The sequence below is a fragment of the Gobio gobio genome, assembly GCF_949357685.1.
Source record: "Gobio gobio genome assembly, chromosome: 10".
NCBI lineage: Eukaryota > Metazoa > Chordata > Actinopteri > Cypriniformes > Gobionidae > Gobio > Gobio gobio.
Window position 1 is genome coordinate 39,837,410 of NC_137116.1, and position 22,458 is coordinate 39,859,867.

A 22,458-nucleotide genomic window follows, 5' to 3' on the forward strand; every position below is an offset into this window, starting at 1 on the left:
ATATATATCAATTAGAACTTTAGAAGTCAAAAAGTGTGCACATTTAGAGCAAGTTTACTTCACATTTCTGTAGAGAAAACTATCATTCATGTAATTTTTTATTACATTATGCACTCTGAACCAGGGTTATTTACTAAACCTGGAAATAAAAGCATTAAAAAAAATATTTTTGTTACTTTCACAACATTTCTCATCTTTATTTAGTTGTAATTGATTTACAAAATCAAGTGTCTAAAATAACTAAAACTGGAATAAAAAAAATTATAAAAACTATATAAACATCATTAAAAAAAATATATAAAAATGACAAAAGCACATCAAATAACTAAAACTTTAAAACAAAAACATAAAAATAAAATACATTTAAAATCTTAATAAATAAACAAATAAATGACATTATTACTTTAAAGGATTAATTATTCATAAAAATATAAATTATTAACAATAAATGAATGAATTAATGTTAAGGTAAAACTCTCTGACTGCATGTGAAATAAATACATTTATAAATATATAAATATTTAGAAATAAATACATATTTGAATTTGCAATTTCTACTAAATTGCCAAATGAAAGCCAAAATAATAATTTCTCTTTTTGGTACATGAATTTATAGCTGACTTGTCTCTGGATGTCCTCTCTGGAAAGCAAAAAGATTGCCAAATGCACTAGTTTGGTCCTGACAAAACACTGACAAAAGGCCTGAGCTGAGAGATGGACTCAGTTTACGCTCTCCTGAGCAAAGACTTTTATATTTAAAAGAGTTTTTATAGGACATGGCCAGTTGGTAAATTGCACACTGTAGCACAATGGTTATCTTTCAGTGCAGAGAGGCAATACTTTAACCGAGAGAGAGAAGGATTTAATATTCTGCTGTGTCTAGGGAGATGAGAGAAGGTTGTGCCCTTTTCTGGATGTGTTGATATTTGACCATGTTAATAAATAAAATAGCTCTGTTTTAGTCACCCTGGAGATTCCAACAAACAACCATTATATTACCTCTGTGCCACAGCAACCAAACCCTGACCAATCACATCAAACACATGACCAGAAAATAACACTCACAAGGGGGAGTAGAAGAAAAAAAGAAAAAAGAAAACAGGATGAAAGAAGAGGGCTAAGGAGCTTTTCTCATGAACAGAGCATGAAAGAGAGAGGAGAGAAGATTACAGAAGGGAAAATACGATTTATAAATATTGTATAATATTTCAGAGTCGAGTGTGTGATGTTTTACATTTTTACCATTTTAAAATAATCTTAAATTATACTACTCTAAAAAAGAAATATTGGTTATTTCTGTCATAGATTTGCACCTGACACAAGATCAGACTACATGCCTCTACGTTACATAACGTGTGTTTCTGTATGTACTCACGAGAGAGAGATGGAGAGGTGGAATCGTTGACGGAGTCCCCTGAACATCATGAATGATTTTGGCGGGAAGGATCTTGTGGTGACAGAGCAGTAGGGTTTCTCATAACCTCCTGCAGGACACTCACACCTGAATCCCCCTCCGGAGAGCTCAAGACACGTACCACCGTTACGACAAACGCCTGCCACACACCGCCCACCGCGTCGGTCAAACTCACAACGCTCGCCTGAGACAGAGAAAATGAGAATTTTAAAACACACACAAAATATACAGATGCACACATTGATACTTATTCCATTAAAATGTAATCATTTAATTCAATAACACTGTTTTTATACATTATCATGTAAATTCACTTGTAGCATTTAAAATGATTGATTTTAGATTTTAACACTTTATTTTTATTTATTTAGACAAAATACTTTTGTTTCGCCCATTTACATGTATCAGTTATTGGCCATAGCATAAAAATAATGAATGACTTATTGGTATTGGCCAGAATTTGAATATCAGGCATCTCTATTTTTGACTAAATATTTTGACTAAACTTAAAATGTCATGTTGTCAAATTTTTAACAATCACCTATTGTGATGAAATTTTAAATGATTTATTAAATTAAAGTTAATAAATAATAAAGTTAATTGTTCAAGTCGGCATGAAATGGAAATCTATGGAATAACATTTTTTAAATGTATGTTATTGTGTAACATACATTTGTTATTATATCTTATTGTGATCAATTTATTTATGTAAATCTTTGAGTTTGTCATTTAAAAAAACCAAACCCCAAAATAAATCTTTTTAAAAAAATCAAATCTGTGACAGCAAAACCAAACAAAATGTAAATAAAACTGGCAAACACTGCAAAATGAAACCCTAATAATTATTCATGCCTTAGTGCATGGGAACAGGGAGCGAATGAGACTAAACCACATTACCATTTTTCTCAGAGTTCTATTTTTACTTGATCCAAGAATCATTTCTCACAGCTTTGTGTAGAATATGAAAAGCTGAACATTAAAGTCACTGTTTTTCATCAGTCTGTAAGACGCATTTGATATAATTAATCAATTGTACCATCACTGTATCAGCAGGGGACTAGCTTACGAACACACACACACACACACACAAACGCGCGCACGTGTAGAAACTCTGTAAAAACCTGTAGACGGGAAAACCCCAATGGACCAATAACAGACAAACACACACACACTCCTACATAAAGCAGCTTGTTGTTTGGGTTTTGAAACATCAGCAGATCCTGCCCTTAGGCTGTATGATGCTGAGCCAAATGTGAGCCAGATTCTGGCACGGTGATGTTCCAGCATTGTGTTGGTGAGCCTCTGGCACTGGTTAAATAAAGCACATTAATGTGAATGCGTGTACAAACCTCTGGCGCAGACACACATGTAGACAATCTCGGTCTCCCTTTAGTGGGAGTATGAAAATACTGCCTTTAAAAGCGCTTCAAACTTTGACCCACTACAGAAATACACACACATACAGCAAAATGCCTTAGGACACACACATCGCATGCAAACAAAGCATCAATGTTTACACTATAGTAACTGCTCAATATGAATACATACCAGCCACACACACATAAGCAGACACCAAAACCCACAAGACACATGGACTTGCAGATTTAAAGAAGCTCATTCCAGCCTTTATCCTACTGGCTACTTAGACTGAGTGATCTTTGCATATTCAACAAGAGGCATTAGCATATTCATCATAGCTTACAAACATATCACCTGCAAAGGGAAAAGGATTTGCACACATTCCTCTTGACAGCATTGAATATTCAAAAGCCAATATAAATTAAGTCGCTATGCCCAGAATAAAACTAAGCAGGTCACAGGCATCTGAACCCCAAAAGAACTGAATTTTTCCCACAAATTAAACATAAAAATATAATATTTTTTTAAAATAATAAATATATTTCATAAAAGAGTAAACCCTGTATGTGGTAATGTTACATCAAGTTATATGAGTAGCTGTCATGGCCTATATAAATAAGATTTGTGTGATATTTAAATGATTTTTAATCATTTGCTAGGCCAACATTTTCACAAATGTCTCTATATGTGATTACAGACAGACAGTAAGCATAAAATCAGGGTGTTTTTTCCTCAGAAATATTTCAAAATAATAAATATGTTGATCATTCAGAGTCATCATAACATATCAATCTATCAATTTATCTGTCTGTATGAGAGACTGCTTATGTTAAACTACTTTAAGTTTGTCTTGATAAACACTTTTATCTAGTTTTATCATAAAGCAAAAAAAAAAAAAAAGGGTGATTATCTTCTGCATAATAATAGTTTCTTGTCAGTAGTGGTGCTGAATGTATAATTCCAATACTGCAAGATAAGAATTGAATTAAATTGCTTTCAGAATGTTATTATTATTTAACATGTTCCCCAATTCCCTTTTCACAGTGTTTTGCCCCTGGCCCTAGTTAAACCATATGGACTGTCTGACATGAACACAAGCAATTCTGAGAAAACATTTCACACTGACCGCTCTTGCTCACAGAGCACTTACTGACACACAGACCAACAGCAATTTCCTTAAACTTCTCAACCAGAACTGACAGCAACACGCACACAAACAAAATGTACATAAACATGTTGAAACTCAAAAATACACACACAGTTCTCACAGTTTACAATGAAGTCCCAAAACAAACTAAGAAAAATAGAACTGTCTTCACATACCCACAACAAATACAAGTGACAGCACACAGAGATATTCACCTAAATAAAGACAAAGAGCATTCAAGCGCAGTTATCTACACATGGACAAAAGGTGAGCTTTTAAGTACACACACATGCTCTCACACACGCCGGCACACTTAAACAAATCTCCATTGATTCTCAGCTGACTCTAAATCACTTAAAAACCAGCAGGGAACGGCACTAAAACCCTCTCTGCAAATATCTCTCCATCTTTAGTCTCTCTATCTTTAGTCTCCAGATACTTTTGTCCTTTTATATTTGTGTCTGGTGCTCACTCTCTCTCTCTCTTTTCTCCAGCTGTTCACTTCCTGACTAAGTATTAAGAGCACTTCACCCTCTTTCTTCCTCTTTCTGTTTCACTCCGCTCCTCTGTACCTATCCAGAATATTTGGTAATGTATTCTCTCCCCTTCGTTCAAATGATGTTTAATTCATCAAAGCTATTCTTTTTCTCTTGGGCTAAACCACCCTCTCTACCCAACCCCCACAAACACATGGTACAGCCCTCGGGGGATCCTTCATCTGCCCCTGCTTTCATCCTTCCGTTGGATTTCTACTTTCTCTCATACTGCAGCGTTTGTATTACTAAGAGTTGCTCATTTAACTTCAGACTTCACTGCTGAGAGTTTAGGTCTGTTTAACCCCAATAGCCACACACATATACTGAAAAACAAACTGGTTAGCGGTTGTGCTGTACCACCAGGCACCATCGTCTAGTCTCATCATCAGATGGTGCGCCCACGGACCGCTCACATCCCCTTCTCTGGCCATCTGATGCATATTGCACAGAAAACTGGCAATGCTTGATTGGCAGGTTGCTGGACAATTTTCGAGTGCCTCTTTGGAAAAACTAGTAGCTGGATTTGGAAACGTTGGAGACGCACATGGCCAGGGCTGTGTTAAAATATTGATTTTCTCATTAATTAATTTGAATGATCTGATTACTACTGATTACGGAATAATCAATACTGAAAATCCCAAGAGTGATTGCCCTCAGCAAAACAAGTCTATTTATAGACACGTCTTTGTTATTTTACTATTTGCAGTCCAAAATTTATCCACCTTTTTTTCACGTAAGAGCGGGCGCGGCCATTTGTAAATTGTATGTTCCTGGCTTCCGGTGCAAACTGGTATTTCTTATTTAATTGTAAACACACTGGTTTGTTACACCAACAGTTTCCCCAATAACTGCAATTTGATATTCTTGTTATTTTCCCAAAAGCGGTTAATGAATCCAAAGTCTCACACATTCACAGAAAACAGCTTCATTCTGCAAGGAAAAATAAGGTGGATAGAGGACTAGAAGTGACCATTAAAAACAAAATTAAGGAATAAGTTATCAAATGAATAGTTAAAGCATTAAAAAAGAAATAAAAATACACTTTTTAAACTGACAAAATGTTTGATATATTTAACACTTGTTAACACAAAATGCCATTGGACAGTTCAATCGTGGAGACAACCAATCAACTTGTGACTCTACCACGCGCCACTCCAAATATTTCATATTCATGAGTTTATTATCACTTTTAATAATTTTACAAATTGTTATAAACTCGGTTTCACATAAGAAATGCAATTTAAAGTTCACTTCAGTTGGTATCCACAGAGCATTTTTTATTAATTGATTGTTATATTTAATAGTAATTGAACTCTATAGTTCAAAGGACCTGTTTTTAAATTAAATTAATTGATTTTTTTTTTGTACCAAGTAAGAAGGTATAATTTAAAGCATTAGCTGAAAATTTCAGAATAAATAATGGACTAAATCTAATTGTATTTGAAATCAAATCTATAATTTGTGAATCAGAATCTAATTGAATTAGAGAATCAGTATCTAAACACAGTCCTAACTCTTAGCATAAAATCTTTGAAAGATATATTTTGTCCTTTCCTGTCTAACCAAGCAATATCAAATGCCAAAAGTTTGTTGGGTTTGTTGGATCCGTTGCTGTCTGTTGGCCAGTATGAACTTGACAGTTGTGTTCATTCTACTGTACATCCAACTGCCAACTTTAGTGCACATTTGAAATGTTGCTGTTTGTTTTGGCAGTGTGAACCAGTTATAAGTGGGCGATTCTTGGCCATAATAAACCGCAACGTGTGTTCTTTTGCTAGTCTTTACAAGATTCCCCATAATCTAGAAAGACACAATAATACACCCCTTACTGAAACAAACAATCCCACTCTCACCTGTGTAATCCTCTCGGCAGATGCAGGTGTAGCCTCCCTCCCTGCGAGCGCACACTCCTCCATTCATGCAGGGGTTTGAGTAACACAGGTTTATTTCAATCTCGCAGTAATCTCCGGTAAATCCGGCTGGGCAGCGGCAGCGCAAGCCTGTGATGGGATGGATTGGCCGGAACAGCGTGGAAGGGGAGGCGATAAAGGGAGCAGAGCTGTTGAAGCGAAGGACGCTGATGCACTTCATGTAGTTCTGACATGGCTCACGCAAGCACACGTTATCATCAAATGGGAGAACCTGCCATAATAAACAATAAAGGACGCTTGTAAGTGTTTGTGTGAATTTGTGTGTGTGTGTGCAGTTCCCCCCAAATTTATAGAGGATTATAATTTATCAATATATTCACTGTGTCTTAAAATTCAGACAAACATTTATTGGCTTCTCTCATGTGTGACCTGTGCAACAGCATTTTATTTTTATTATTCAAACTTGCAAATGGATAAAGAAAAGTATTTAGCAAAAGGATGAAGAAAATCAATTTGTAATTGCACATTTTTTGTTGTTGAAATGTTAATTTATTGTGAACTGAATAAATAATAACTATAAATATACATTTTTGTCAAAAAGTTTATTTAATTCATACATTTTTATTAGGGTTATTACACTACCATCCAAAAGTTTTGGGTCAGGATTTCTTTTATTCAGCAAGAATTTCTATTGAATTTTCTATTCATCAAAGAAATTATTATGGTTTACACAAAAATATTAAGCAGCACAACTGTTTTCAACATTGATAAGAAATATTTCTTAAGCACCAAATCAGCATATTAGAATGATTTCTAAAGGATCATGTGACACTGAAAACTAGAGTAATGACAAAACCATTATAGATATATATTTTAAAGAAAGATTTGCATTACCTTATCTAATACAATGAAATTCATATGTTAAAAGTTGCTTAACTGTCTAAATACATTATGAGGCCTCATAGAGAGAGAGGGAGTGTGTGTGTGTGTGTGTGTGTTTTACCTCCATATGTGCGAGGGTGTTAAGTCTAGGTCTGTTGAGGTACAGCTGCTCCTCCAGAGCCTCCGATGGGAAAAACTGCCCTCCAGGCAATGCTGCGGAGAAACTAACGTTGAGCACCTTTCCTGCATCTGCATCCGGCTGCACGTTAAACACAAACACATCATCAGGAGAGACTGAAAGCACTGCTGACACCCCTTCCAGGAAGTGAGTGAGCAGCGGGGACAGGAAGTGCTCCTGGGACATGTTCTGGAGTCGCACAGTGATGCTGCTGCTGAGCATCTCTTCCGTAATGATGAGAACCCGCAACACGCACTGAGAGCTGACGCTGTGAATGCCATCTGAGAAACAGAGAAGGAGACAAAGGAAGATGAAGTGAGTTGAGGAGAGATAATAAGCTTAATAAAGACAAGACTTGCCCTGTATCACAGTATGTTCAAAAGCAGTATGTCAAATCACTTAAGTTTGAAAGTTAAGTGATAAGAACAAGTCTGACAGGTCAATCAAAACATCACTTCAGTTCCTCTGACAGTTACAGTCTATGTTTTACTCTCTTGTAATGTGAAACATTTTAGTGCTGCTGTGAGAATTGTACTACTTCAGAGGTCCATCTCAACATGCAGAAGGGAGTCGGGTCGGTGTCAGAACAGCCTGTGATATCATCTACAGCTCACTGACTGTGAAATTAGCAACAAGCTGGGGAGAGAATCATGTGTGTCCATCAAATGCACACGTACTTTATGCTCAAACACACACAAATGCACATACACTGCCGTTCAAAGGTTTTTGATCGGTAAGATTTTACAGATTTTAGACCCAACTCTACCCATAACATCTCCCTAAAATCAGAGGAAAATGATAATAACACTGATGAAAAAGCACATAACCATTGTTGTAAGAAAAAGTATCTTATGCTCACCAAGGCTGCATTTATTTTTATTAAAAATACAACAAAGAAAACAGTAATATTGTGAAATATTAAAATGTAAAATAACTTTTCTATTTGAATATACTTTTGAACTTTCTATTCATCAAAGAATACTAAAACAATGTTTTACACATCTGTTTTCAACATTGATAATAATCATAAATGTTTCTTGAGCAGCAAATCATATTAGAATGATTACTGAAGGATCATGTGACACTGAAGACTGGAGTAATGATGCTGAAAATTCAGCTTTGCATCACAGAAATAAATGACATTTTAAAATATATTCAAATAGAAAACAGCTATTTTACATTTTAATATTCACAATATTAGGTTTATTTTGTATTTTTGATCAAATAAATGCAGCCTAGTAAGCATAAGAGACTTCTTCTAAAAACATAAAAAATCGTTAAAATCTTTTTTTAAAAAACAAAAAAACTTTTGAACGACAGTGTACAGTACATACAACTTAAAATATACACAAAAAGTTTAGAATTGAAAAGAGAGCAAACTGGAAAAATAAAAAGAGAAAAGATTCAAGGTTTTCTGTGACTGATCAGAAATTGTGTGGGTGAACCGAATGTAAACATGTCCAGAATTATTATTATTTTTTCTAATTTTCAATGGTGCTTCTCATAAGATGCGTTCCTGTGCTCAGCGAAATTTTGCAGGTAAAATCCAGTCATGTCAATTGGAATCCACATGATCGAAAATTTTGCATAAGAGCAAAACATTTTCCCCATGCAGATGTTGCATTATTTTTCCACACAAATTTGCAGCATTGATCAATAGACAGCTGCTTGGTTTGAAAATAACTTTTGTGTGAGCGGTGCTCTGCACAAAACTACACTTTTGGCAGTGGACAATGGACATTTCATTAGGGAAAGTTTTGGCTAATGTGACAGCGCCTTGAAGCCACAATATGTAATTTTTCACTGCTAGAGGTTGCTTATTCAAAACAAATGCGTAGCTTGATGATGCCTAGATTACGTGGAGCTTTTATTATGCCGCAGACGACCGCTTCACACTTGTTGACACTTGTTGCACACTGCAGTAACTAGATCATTATTAGACATGGTAAAACCATAGACTGTAAAAAATATGGACGTAGTGTCCGTAACGTCACCCATAGGATTCTGAAGAGCAGTTTTGAAGCTTAAAGTAGGGACGAGCTGGCCTTTGCCATCTTGGCAGCGTGTCATCGCTCGTCACTCCCGGATAACAGAAAATGGGCAAAGAGGTGGGATGTGGGCGGAGCTGAGGTGATGCGATGACTAAGCAGATAAATGGCTATCCACCTGTCACTCAAAGTGGCCACACCCTTAATTATGCAGGACTTTAAGGCTTTATATAACGTAAACAAATGAGTAAAAAAATTTACCCCCTTCACAGTTGTCATGAATGGCAAAATTAGCCATATAGATCAAAACTACCATTTGTCCCAGGCTGTAAACATATTTTTTTCTGCTGTAAAGTTGGGCATTTAAACGTGGGGCTCAATGAGATTCTGCTCCCTTTTGGAGCCTGTCTCTAGCGGCCATGAATTGCAGTTTAAGTCACTTCTGTATTGGCTTCAAGAGAAACTGCGGGAGGTTGCCGCTTGGGTAAAACATGATATTCGCGGTAAAACAGGAAAACGAGATTTAAACAATAAGACTTACTGTGTTGAGCTATATAGCAATGATGTGTTTTCTGTTGATGAATGTATCCAAACAGTTGCTCACCTGTCTAATAAAACACATAATATATTAAAGTGTCTTTGGTGTTTATCGAGGGTAACACGGGTATGATGTCATTGATAGGCGACGCACGGACACGGTCTGTGTCCTGGTTAAAATGGCTTATTTCTCTGGATTTTAACATTCTTGGAAACATATGGGATAATGTAAGAACACATGTCAACAAAATATATAACATTGTTCTAGTGGTTTTTGGATATTTTAATCCAAAAAGCTTACATATTGTGCCTTTAATTATTTTTATTTTTATGTTTGTACTGTAAAACAATAAAGCAATATAGTGTAATACAATACAGAAATACAATCCAAAAATACTATTGTAAAATAGTATGTATAAATTATATATTTAAAGCTGCAATCCGTAAGTTTTGCCGCAGTGTCGCCATCTCTGTTTGAAACCTGCAATTGCAGTTATTTGCGGAGTTATCATCTGTACGTGAGTTGTGCGTCGGCACGGCTCCTCAGCGCTGATAAATCGAACGTTTTGAGGAGTATGTGTGGCTTTTCTGTCAGACACCGCACCGGTGTGGATCCTGTACTTCAGAATCACAGATTCTACGTCTTGGAGCATAACCTAAATAAGAATTTTCACTGGAAAATTGTATTATTATTATTATTATTATTATTGTTACACTTTGTTCTCAAAGTGTTAATGTTAACAACATTAGCATTGCGTGACTATGTGTATTTAGTGTTTATTAGCGTAACCTGTAGATTTCAATTTCCGTACAGTCTAATCTTTTGCTTTTGACTACAGGTGAATCTCCAGTGGTCACTGATGATGTCATTTGGGCCTTTATGGATTACAATCCGCCATTAAATTGAAAAGTTTAATTAATCCAGCTGCTGTGAGAAAAGGCTATTAATGATCCGCTGAAGAACATGCGGTATACATGCTCCTCACGTGCGTTACTACTACTAGCCGGACTCTTTCTTTATGTATACAGACGTGACGTAATGACGCAAAGACATGCTTGAATTTCCTGTGGAAATCCACCATACCACTCTAATTATAACACATTATTACAAGTTGAGAATAGGGCTAAAGTAAAGAGATAGTTTTGAATACTGGCTTGTTGTGTACTTGTGTACTATTTTTAACCAGAAAAAGTTACGGACTGCAGCTTTAAATAATCATCATTGTTGACGTTGATCTGCATTAAAGTGATGACAGCTAAGAGCAATGTGATTAATCATGAAAATAATGTCACAATGCAATCAAACATGCTAAATTTGGGCTTGCTTTTCTCTTGAGAGGGAAAAATATTACCCTGACAAGGTCTTGACAAGTCTCCTGACATTCAGCTTTATATCCGTATTTGTTTGGGTTTAAATATTACAGCCACTGACTTTAATTTTGGACCATGCGCCACTTTTAGGCTGTGAGTTTGAAAATACACACCACTGCAATATCATTAAAGTGACCAGTGAAGCATGTTCGTGCTTGAAGGACTTTGATACTCCAGTACCACTAACGCCCTGCCAGTCCAAGCAATTCTGAATCGTGTTATTCAGTATGTCCATGCAGTTAGTACAACACTGATGACAGTTTCACATTTGCGTTTCCATTTTCTAAATGATTTTTCCCCCTGAATACATTAAAAATGTTTTTGCAATAAAGTGCATGAATATGGTCTTGGCAGCAAGTCACTCTAAAGTCGATTTAAATTGAGTGAAAGAAAATTACTCAGAGAAGAGGAAATGATTCAGCAGAGAGTGAGCAAGGAGAGAGAGAGAGAAAGAGAGAGCTTGGGGTGAGGGGTGAGGATGCTGGAGGCTGTTAAGGAGGAGTCAGGGATGGGAAAGAATAAAAGCACAGAAGATAAAATGAATGGGGGAGGGGTGAAAGAGAGACGTTAGATCATAATGTCATCCACTTAGAAGTCATACCTTTCGTGCTGATAAGCATTTCTCATAAAATACATCTTCCATCCCCCACTTCTCTCTCTCTCAAACACACAGACTGAAACAAAACATGCTTTTTACTCAACCACACCTGCCATGTTACCCAAATGTATAATAAAATGGCATTTTTAAAGGTAAAGTGTGCAATTTCAGTGCCTCTACGCTGTACCCTGTTAAATTTAGGGTACAAAACCAATAGCTGTGGTACAATAGTGTTTGAGGGCCGGTCAAAGTAGACGTTGTACGCATGCAATCAATGAAGACCATATGCAAATTTGTTACATGTTACGTTGGTATGTAACAGGAAGTGAGACGCCTCGTTTTGGCAGTTCAGAATCGATTCCTTCTTTTAGGAGACAATGACTTTATTGCTAATGACAAACAGCTAAATTACACACTGCATATAAGGTAATATTCGAAAAAGCTAAATTGGGGCGCTTTAAAGCGCCTACAATCTTGCTTGGCTCACCACACCAAACACTGTTTGCATGTAGTTTAGCTCAAAATATTTGTACAGTTTTTCCACAGTGATAAAGTGTTTGACTAAAGTGCTGTAATGGCTGGAGAAATATAGTCTTGTTTGTCAAGCACAACGTGTGAGCGTCTAAAAGAGGATGACAGCAGCGGCTTGAAGTTTTTAATGTCACTGGATGTCTCGGTGTCTAAGGAGATTATATCCTCCTTTGATGAAATGCCACCCTGTGCGAGAGAGACCAAAAGAGAGAGAGAGAGAGAGAGAGAGAGATGGAGAGAGCGAAAGGGGTTACAGGAGGAAGGATGGAGGCAGGGGAGCAGGAGTGTTTACATAGACGTCAGAAAGATGAAGGCAATATCAAGCAGACAAGAGATCCGGGAAAGTGTGTTTGTGGGAGACTGAGATGAGGAAAAGACGGATAAAAAGGTGTGTGGGGAGAGAACGAGGTACAAGAGAGGTTGGGGGAAGGGTGTGTCGAGGCAGCTGGTTTGATTACGGGATTATAAAGCAGTGACTCCCTACTGACCTCCCGAAAACAGTCCCCGTCTCTCTCTTCAACACACCATGCGGCCATTAAACTAATGCACATGGCACAAAACACAACGGAAGCAAATCAGCAATTTCTTGTCTATCATTTTTCTGTCATATTTCAATAAGCACGGAGGTCAAAAAAAATTATAGCCATTATGGAAAGTAATAATCTTAATTACTGTAAACGGCCACAACATGTGCATGAGAAACACACTGGTTCCTCAACGTCTAAATAAAACATTTATTTGAATGATTAATGAAGCTTACAGCAGGAAAATATTATTAGTCATGCTGATTAAATCAACACATTTCAAGCTCCCACAGAGGATAAGTCAAATCACCAGTGTGGGTGTTTGTGTGTTTCCTTGCTCATTGTTTAATATCTGTGTCTATGGAATCTGACACTAGCAGTCAGTGGAAGGTCACAGTGATTTTGCCATGTAAGACATGTTCTTGGGTCAACATATTTTGTTGATCCTGGAACAACATTCCTGTCTGAAAATTTAGTGCTAACCCTAAACCCAACCCTACCCATAACTTCTCCCTAAAATCAGAGGGAAATGATAATAACACTGATGAAGAAGCACAAAACCCTTGTTGCAAGCCTAAACTTGACATGAACTGTAAACTTGTCCCTCAAATCTGATTAATCTGATCTGTTCACTGGAATGTTGTTGCAGGATCAACAAAGATGTTGATCCAGGAACATGGAAGTCAAGTCAAGTCACCTTTATCTATATAACGTTTTACAATGCAGATTGTTTCAAAGCAGCTTCACGGTGTTAAACAGGAAAATAATGCAACAGAATTTGATTCGGCTGTACAGCCGCTTTGGAGAAAACGGTGATGTCTTATGTCTTATGGAACATGTTATACTTATTGTATTGTTGTAAAACTGATTTACACGCAGGGTCATTGCTAAAATTAACAGAACGTCCCCCAAAAATAGTCCATTTTGGACCGTAAAGAGTTCACTGCCTGAAAAATATTTTAATGGATACTCTATTCAGCACCTGATTACAAATCCTATAAACAATTGCTCTATATTGTACACTATTCAAGATTTTTAGTAAAAAAAAATTGTTGTTGTTGAAGAAATTAATCAGCAAGGATTAATTAAATTGATCAAAACTGACATTTACAGTTTTACAAAATATTTCTATTTAAAATAATTGCTCTTTTGAACTTTCTATTCATCAAAGAATACTGAAAAAACATATCATGGTTTCCACAAAAAATATTAAGCACAACTATTTTCTACATTGATGATAATAATAATAAATGTTTCTTGAGCACCAAATCAGCATATTAGAATGATTTCTGAAGGATCATGTGACAATCCAGCTTTACCATCACAGGAATAAGTTACAATTTTAAATAAGTTTATTTTAAAATATATATAAAATAGAAAACTTTAACTTTAATACATTTTAAATTGTAATAATAGTTCACAATATTACTGTTTTAAAGTATTTGATCAAATAAATGTAACCTTGGTGAACCTGGGGCTTCTTTGAAAAACATTTTAAATGGTAGCGTGTTATTTATTTGTGATTTTTTTCACTTATTTATGATATTAATAAAATGGTTACTTATCCTTAAAATAAGATGCATTTATTTGATAAGCCAAAATATTAAGACAATTATATTAAAGTTGTTTAACCCCATTGACAAATGGTTTAAATCAAATCTTTCAAAATTGTGAAATGCAAGTTTAAAACAAAAACAAAAAACTATTTGTCATTGGGTTAAGGTTTATCTAATAAGTCTTATTATATCATACATTTAGATTTTAATTACATTTATCTTGTTTTTATATATTTTCCCCCCATATTTTACTGGTAAACCGGAACAAAATACTGGTTATGAAGATGATTTGTAAGTGCATCCACAAATACAAAAAAAGCATTGCATATATGTACACATGCACAGAGCCATCAACTATAAAGCATATTAAGAGCTGGTAGGTTTCAAAGAGGGCAATTTTCCATTTCTTTCATCTGAAATAATTTTCCCGTCAGTTGTTCAAAGCATAGACCTGAACTCAGCGAGTCTTTCCTCTTTCTATTCCTACTGTTCAATCACTTGTCAGTCATTCACCTCCCTCCATTTCGCAAATCTCTATTCCACTTCAGTGTTTTGTTATCTTCTCTACCTCCGTCTGTTTTCTTCTTCCTCCTCTACACATTCCCTAAACCCATCATTTCCCCTTTCTTCATTGTATCTCTCTCTATTTCTTTCACAGACCCTTTTAATCTTTTATAATCTAGCTCACTTACCCAGTCTAAAGTGAACTTTATTTTCGCTTGTTTTGCACCGGGGGACCTTTAAAAATAACTCTGTGAGTGTGTGCTTGATGCAATTCTTGCTGGGGTCGTAGGAAAACATGCAAATCCCTTTTACCAGCTCACAAAAACATGAAATAAACACATAGGTTTTGAAGGTCCCTACAGGTTTCACTACCTGACACAACAAACAAGATACATACACATGCGGACAAATTCTCACAACAGCAGCTGTCACATTTGACACGCTTCTAAACATTCAAATACAAACCTAGCATGACCTAAACAAGCCCCATGTCCCATTGGTTGATGTGTGTGTGTTTTGCGAACAAAAATAGTGAAATGCTTAGATGTATTTGCCCTTCACAGCTGTAATTAGTCAACTGGAAATGTATTTCTACCCCCATCAGCCAAAACTACAGACACTCACACACTACTCACAAACACATGTGTATAAACAGTAAACACACAAACTTAATATGCTCAAACAAACCCAGATGCGGGCATAAACAACGTAGATGGCTGCATGAACGAATATTAAACCATCTGATTACACACACACACACACAATCTTGGGCACTAGTTTGACAGTTGATTACTGTGCTCCGTTTGTTTCCAAAGCCAGGGTTCCCCTAAGGACGTCCTATTACACTCAAAGTAAAGTAGAACAGAGAGAGAGAGAGAGCGAGAGAGCATGCAAGATAAGAGGGCTGTCAGTAATCCTCTATTAAACTACATTTACCAGTAAGCACACACACACACGTTTATTTGGGATATATGCATTATCTCTGATAGCAATATGATTTTGGCTACACCTCAAATGTGCATTTTGAACATTACATAATTGAGAGCACAGCAAAATAAACACTCCGACTAATCACATCCATAAAAGCATATCTGCCTTGCTTGGAGAATAACAAGATAAAAGCGACATTGAGCTTCAAACTATGTCATCTCATCTTACAGACAATGAGCTGAGCTCATTAGGAAACTGCAACTGCCGTTTCTCTGGGTGAATTGGAATACAAAGGAATTATTTAATAGGAAATTCCTTCAAATTAACCTTCCATTTGCCTTGGGACATCAAAACTCTGATAAAGTCGCACAATGCAGAAGCCGCTCCGCTTATTTAGAAACATATGTTTAGACTATTTAACCCGACTGAAAAAGATTTTCTGTGAGGAAAAACGGGAGAGAAACAGCAAGGAGGCAAAAAATAAATGAGGAATGAAGAGCAAGAGGGGGATGGAAATGGAAGTGTGCTTTCCTCAGAGAAGAGAGAGAGAATTTGACCAGAGGGTAAACTGAGCTGTCCAACACTGCAGTCTTACAAACTCCCCAACCTATATGCCTCACACACACACACACAAAATAAAATAATAAAAACAGAACAAAATCAGCAATAATGTTCAAGTCAAGTGACACAAAACAGCCACAAAACCCACACATCTTGATAAACTTACCATTTAGTCACAATTTCTGTTAAATAACAAATCACCATTTATAACCTTTCAAAAGCCACAATTATCTACACTTCCCAGCAACGCCATCAACAACATCAGCCGCTGTGGCCAAGCAATGCTCTCCTCGGCACTTACACTCTCTCATGTTACCACTCCTGAAGGGTATTGTTACCTGCTAATATCAGTAAGAAATCATTCCAGCATAAAGTAATTTACATTGATCGCTAAATGTCTTTAGAGGGAAGAATGCAAGTCAAGGGTCAGCACTCTCCAAAGATATCTTCTCTTCTTTCCATTTTCCCACTAACATAGACTCTGCGCACTGACACACTGCCTTCAGCAATATTTCATAATAGAGCTCTGAAGAAAAGAGTTAGCAAAACCAATTTGACCTGATTTGATTTCATCCTCATGACCTTAATAGCCCTTGCCTCATTTCCCCATTTTTTCTTCCCCCCCATCCCTCCTTCTTTTGGCCTTACCAGTGACGGTGATGAGCATCGGGGCCACCAACGGTCGGTTGTTGTCCAGTTTCCGACTGAGTCGGATCTCCCCGCTCGTGTGGTTCAACAGCAGCAGGTGCAGCTCATTCCCACGATCTATAGTGTAGTAGAGGCGATCCGAAACATCTGGGTCATGGGCAGGAACTCGTCCAATCACCCCACTTGGGAAAGTGTTGGATCGATTGGATACAAAGTTGTTAAAAATGATTTGAAAGTCTTGCATTTGGGGCCCATTATCGTTCTGGTCAACCAGTCGAATGCGCACAGTGGCACGGCTGACTAGCGGCGCTGACGTGGCCTGGACAACGATTACGTACTCGTTCCGTGTTTCATAGTCAAGGTCAATTAGAGAGGTGAGTTCTCCTGAAAAAATGTCCATCTGGAAGATTTCCGGAATATTGCCTTCCACAATCTGATACATAATCTGAGCATTAGGGCCCTCGTCTGGATCAGTCGCTGTAATTTGAGCTACGACGGAGCCAACTGCGCTGTTCTCCTTGACTAGAACCTCAAAATCGTCAGCAGGGAACACTGGAGCATTGTCATTGACATCCATAACACTGATTTGAATGTGTACAGGTGTACGCTGAGGTGGAACACCGCGATCCACGGCATATGCAGTCAGCTCGTAGAAGGGAACACTTTCACGGTCAAGTCTCCTGACGGTTCGGACTATTCCAGAGGTTGGTTCAATAGTGAAATCACCATCACCATCCTCTCCATTTTGGAACGTATACTGGACACGGCCATTGGCATGAGCATCACGGTCAGTAGCGGAAATCTGTAGGACACTAGTGAAAGGTGGAGCATCCTCACTGACTCCACCCTGATACCTGGGGCTCAGGAACTGAGGTGCGTTGTCATTTACATCATTAACGTTGACCTCCACATATGTGGTGTCAGACTTCTGTGGGATGCCATTGTCACGAGCGGTGATGGCAAGAGTGTAAGTCATCTGGTCTTCGTAATCTAGTTCGGCTTGAAGTGTGATGGCTCCGGATCCAGGATCGATACGAAATTGTGGAATATTGTCCTCCAGGTAGTACGTGATACGTGCGTTTTCTCCAACATCGTCATCCGTGGCACTTATGACCACCACGGTGCTGCCAGGAGGCCGGTCCTCATTCACACTCACTGAATAATGAGCGCTCTGGAACACGGGCCGGTGTGTATTGGCATCTGTGATGTTGACGTGCACCTGACAGGTGTCGTGGAGAGTTCTGTCAGAAGCAGTGACTGTTAGCACGTAGCGACGTTCCTGTTTGTAGTCCAAAGGCAGTGCTAAGGAGACAAGTCCTCCGCCACTGGCTGTGCTAATGGCGAAGCGGTTGCGAGTGTTTCCACCGGTGATTTGATATGTGACGGCGCTATTTACATCTCGGTCAACTGCGGTTACGCTAACCACACTTGTTCCAACAGCTGCGTCTTCATTTAGTCTGACGTAATACTCTTTTTGCAGAAATTCTGGTCGGTTATCATTAACATCCATCACTGTGATCGTAACACTAGCTGTGGCGGAAAGAGGTGGGGCGCCATAATCTCGAGCCTCAACACCGAAGAAGTAGTGCTCTACCGATTCACGGTCAAGCTCTGAGCTCACTGTGACCCAACCGGTGGCAGCATTGATAACAAACGGTGTATCTGTGCCGGTCCCCGTCAAACGGTATTCCAGGCGTGCATTGTCACCATTATCTGTATCGATAGCTTGTATGTGGAGAATGGAGTGACCGATAGGAGCGCTCTCCAGCACTGTAGCCTGGAAAGGTGTGGATACAAAGATGGGTGGATTATCGTTGACATCGGTGACCTGCACACTCACAATTCCAGTGTTGTTGGAGAGAGGGGGGCGGCCGTTGTCCTGAGCCCGCAGTCGCAGCGTGTACTCACGCTCTGACTCAAAATCTAGAGGTGCGACCACCTGGATTTCTCCAGTAACACTGTCAATAGCAAACTGTCCTCGGCTGTTCCCACTGATTATGTTGTAGTGCACCGCGGCGTTCCCATCTTTATCCTGGTCCGAAGCGCTGACTCTGAGGATTTCGGAATGTGGTCGAACGTCCTCTCTAACTGCAACCACGTACCGCTTTTGACTGAACTGTGGAACATTGTCATTCTCATCCAACACCGTGATATGGACGCTCACAGTGGCTGAGCGCGGGCCCGGCTCTCTCCCCTGGTCGCTTGCTTCCACCAGCAATGTATAACGCTCATTTGCCTCTCTGTCAACAATACCTCGTGTCGTGATCAAACCTGACCGTGGATCAATCTCAAAAGCAGAGCGCGCAACAGGTGCACTTTCTCCAATAAATCTGTAGCGTATATTGGCATTTGACGGCGAGTCAAGATCTGTTGCTCGCAGCTGTAGGATAGGATACCCCTCTTCCACATTCTCCCGAATGGTCTCGCGGTACTCTGTTTGCTCAAACACAGGAGAGTGATCATTACGGTCAACCACGGTGATGGTCACCATAGTTGTTCCAGAAAGACGCGGTGAGCCGTGGTCTGTGGCAGTAACTCTAAAGTAGTGCAAGTCCATGTGTTCACGATCCAGAATGTGTGTGGTGGTGAGAAGGCCAGTAATTGGGTCGATTTGGAAGTAATCCATGGACCTGCTGTTCATTAAAGGGGCCATGCTGTAGCTGAGTCTGCCTGCCTCGCTAGCATCAGGGTCCTCAGCTGTCATAGTTATGACGGAGGTACCAGGAGGCTGGTTCTCAGCTACCTGAACCTGATAGTTATATTGGGAGAAATGGGGATGTCGATTAGCAGCTCTACGGGAGCGCCCAACAGGAGGGATACCTGTCTGCTCTTCATTGTACTCCTGCTCCTCTTCTCTCTGCACCTCATCGCTCTCTACTGCTTTTAGTTTCTCACTGTACTGATTTGTTTGTGCGTTTCTCACCCCATCTACATTGTATGTAATCTCATTTTGTTCAGTCCACATTCCCTCTTTGTTTTCATCACTCTCTCTTTCTGACTGAGAGGTGCCATTGCCTTGACCTTTTTCGTTTTTTCTCAGTAAATTTGTCTCTTCTAACACTGCCTCTTCCTTTGTGTCTTCTGCAATCACCCACTCTATGCTTTCCTCCCTTTCCCCCTCTACAGGCTGTCTGTCACCCTCCCCCCTTCCCTCCCCTTTCACCCCACCCTCTATCTGTCCCTCCCTCCTACCACACTCAGCCGCGGCTTCCAGCTGCTCTTCTTGCTGACTGACACCCTCAGCTTGTAATGACACCCGTTTACCGGACTTTAATTGCGGCCGCGTGGCTCCCCCATCGGCGCTTAAGCTGTCGTCGGCGCTGTAGTCACCACACTCTGCACGCGCACCGGGGCAAGGAGAACGTGCGCTTTCCCCTCTTACAAAGTCGCGCTGTTCACTGCCAGGAACATTTTGAGTTTCATTTGCATTTTGATCGCCAGGACTGCTGCTGTTGTTCTGGTTATTATTACGATTTTTGGCGCAGTTGTTGTTGTTGTTATTGTTACTGTTCCAATTCTTCAGCAACAAACTTTCAGTAAAGTCACTCGAGTAAGCGAGGTCATGCACGGAGACTGGCGCTGTCCACTGAGCGGGTGCTGAATATTTTCTCGCACGCTCAGGGCGGTTGCCTCGCGTGTGAATGCGTGAGTCACGAAAATGTTTAGGAAAGTTTAGCTCGATTAAGAGGTAGATATGTGATGCATTATGACCCCTGGGAGTGTCAGTAACAGATGAGTCAGAGTTGTGTACATCACCGATATACGACGGAGCAGCGCTGATTCCAGTTGATCTTTTAAAAGTCCCAGTTTTGACCCAGTCAGCCCGTGTCGTTAAATCCCGAGCATCAGTCCGTTTGAGTGCACAAGAATACTTCGGTTGACTATTCCGATCAGACTTTGCAAGCACAAATTGTACTTTTGAGTTGTTATTTGCAGATGTGGTGTTTGTATTTTCTCTTGCTTGCCTTCCACAAACAGCGTATCGCCTCAGAGAAATGTTGAACCGGTGCCAGTTACTGCTGTGCCAGGCTGGATGCCTTTCAGAACAACCTGTGATCCGGTGTGACTCGAGACAGCTGTTTGCTTCGCTTCCAAGCCCTAGAGAGAGCTGCCGCGCGCACGGTTCCGAGCACCCGCGGGTATTCTCAAAGCCTGACCCGTTCCAGCCCTCTCTGGTGAGATCGATAACATTCAGGGGGCCTGAAAGGGGACGGTCCGCTGTTGCTTTGTGCAATTTATTGGCGTCCGAAACCACATTAGAATGAGAATGGGCTTTTAATAACGACCGAGTTGATGTCTTGGCAGCGGCAAACTCTCGTTTTGGGTGACATGGGCAGTGTTTAGGCCTGGATTTGCTATCTGCGGGTCTAGAGTTATCCAACAAGCTTTGTACAGCGACCCTGTCCGTGTCGAGGCGCGCCTGTGGCCGCGAGCGCGTTCTAGTCCTTTGTATAGTCCTCTTTTTGCCATACTGAACCGGAGAGGCGAGAACACGAGAAACAACGCCCTTCTCTCCGCTGCCACCGTTACTCCAAAAAGGCTGGTGATGACAGCGTCCGGTGTGCGCCGCCGGTTCCGATACCCATGCACTAGAATTCCGGCAATACGTACTCAACGGACACGAGGAGGTTCCCACTACACTAGACCGTAAGCATTGCAATTCCCGTATTTGCGACCGTACCGTCCGTGCAAGGTGGATCTTCCAATCGCCCCCAGCCAAAGCCCCCGTTAGCGTTCCGTCGGGCAGGCTGGCGATTTGAGCGTCTCCGGGGGCTGGGTGGGTGCATAGAGAGCGGCAGCACGGTCCTGCTGCACTCCCCGGGATAACAGTGAACAAAGAGCTGAGGAAAAGGAGAAACAGCAGCGGCGAAAGCGAGCCCAAGTCCAGTAGCAGTGCAGCCATTAGTCTGGTGAAATCCTTTCTCTCTCTCCCCCCTTTCTCCCCTCTCTCTGAACCGAAGTGTCTCTCTTTCTCTCTCCAAACGCCGGCTAAGTGGCCAGCTCATCCACCACCGCCCGACTCCTTCCGCCGTGCTCCCCGGTCGCTCGGTGATCCCGGGAAGCTCGCATCTACTCTCGGTGTTTGGTAGAGCTCCGGCTAGCAGCGACACGAGCGCAGCATCTCTCATTCACATCCAACATGGCTCACAGCGAACCCGGTGCTACCCTCACTCCTCCCCCTCTCGCTTCTTTCTTTCTCTTCTCCTCTCTCTCTCTCTTGCTCTCTCTCATACGGGAATGGTTCGTTCCAGTGTGCGCAAGGCCGTTTCCACACTCAGATGACGCCATGTCCACCGCTGGAGAGTTTGCCTACTACAAACGT

The 22,458-nt window shown here is 39.9% G+C and overlaps 1 protein-coding gene across 1 annotated transcript in view; it reads right to left on the reverse strand.

Moving 5' to 3' along the window:
- Positions 1–22,056, reverse strand: part of celsr3 (cadherin, EGF LAG seven-pass G-type receptor 3) — a 46,509-nt gene extending 24,453 nt beyond the window's left edge. The window contains exons 1-4 of the mRNA XM_079828084.1: positions 17,136–22,056; positions 7,331–7,668; positions 6,310–6,598; positions 1,376–1,598 (exon numbers count right to left, since the gene is read on the reverse strand). Of these exons, the coding sequence (XP_079684210.1) occupies positions 1,376–1,598; positions 6,310–6,598; positions 7,331–7,668; positions 17,136–22,038 (5,753 nt within the window). The 5' untranslated portion in view covers positions 22,039–22,056. The remainder of the gene's footprint in view (positions 1–1,375; positions 1,599–6,309; positions 6,599–7,330; positions 7,669–17,135) is intronic.
- Positions 22,057–22,458: the final 402 nt, after the last annotated feature.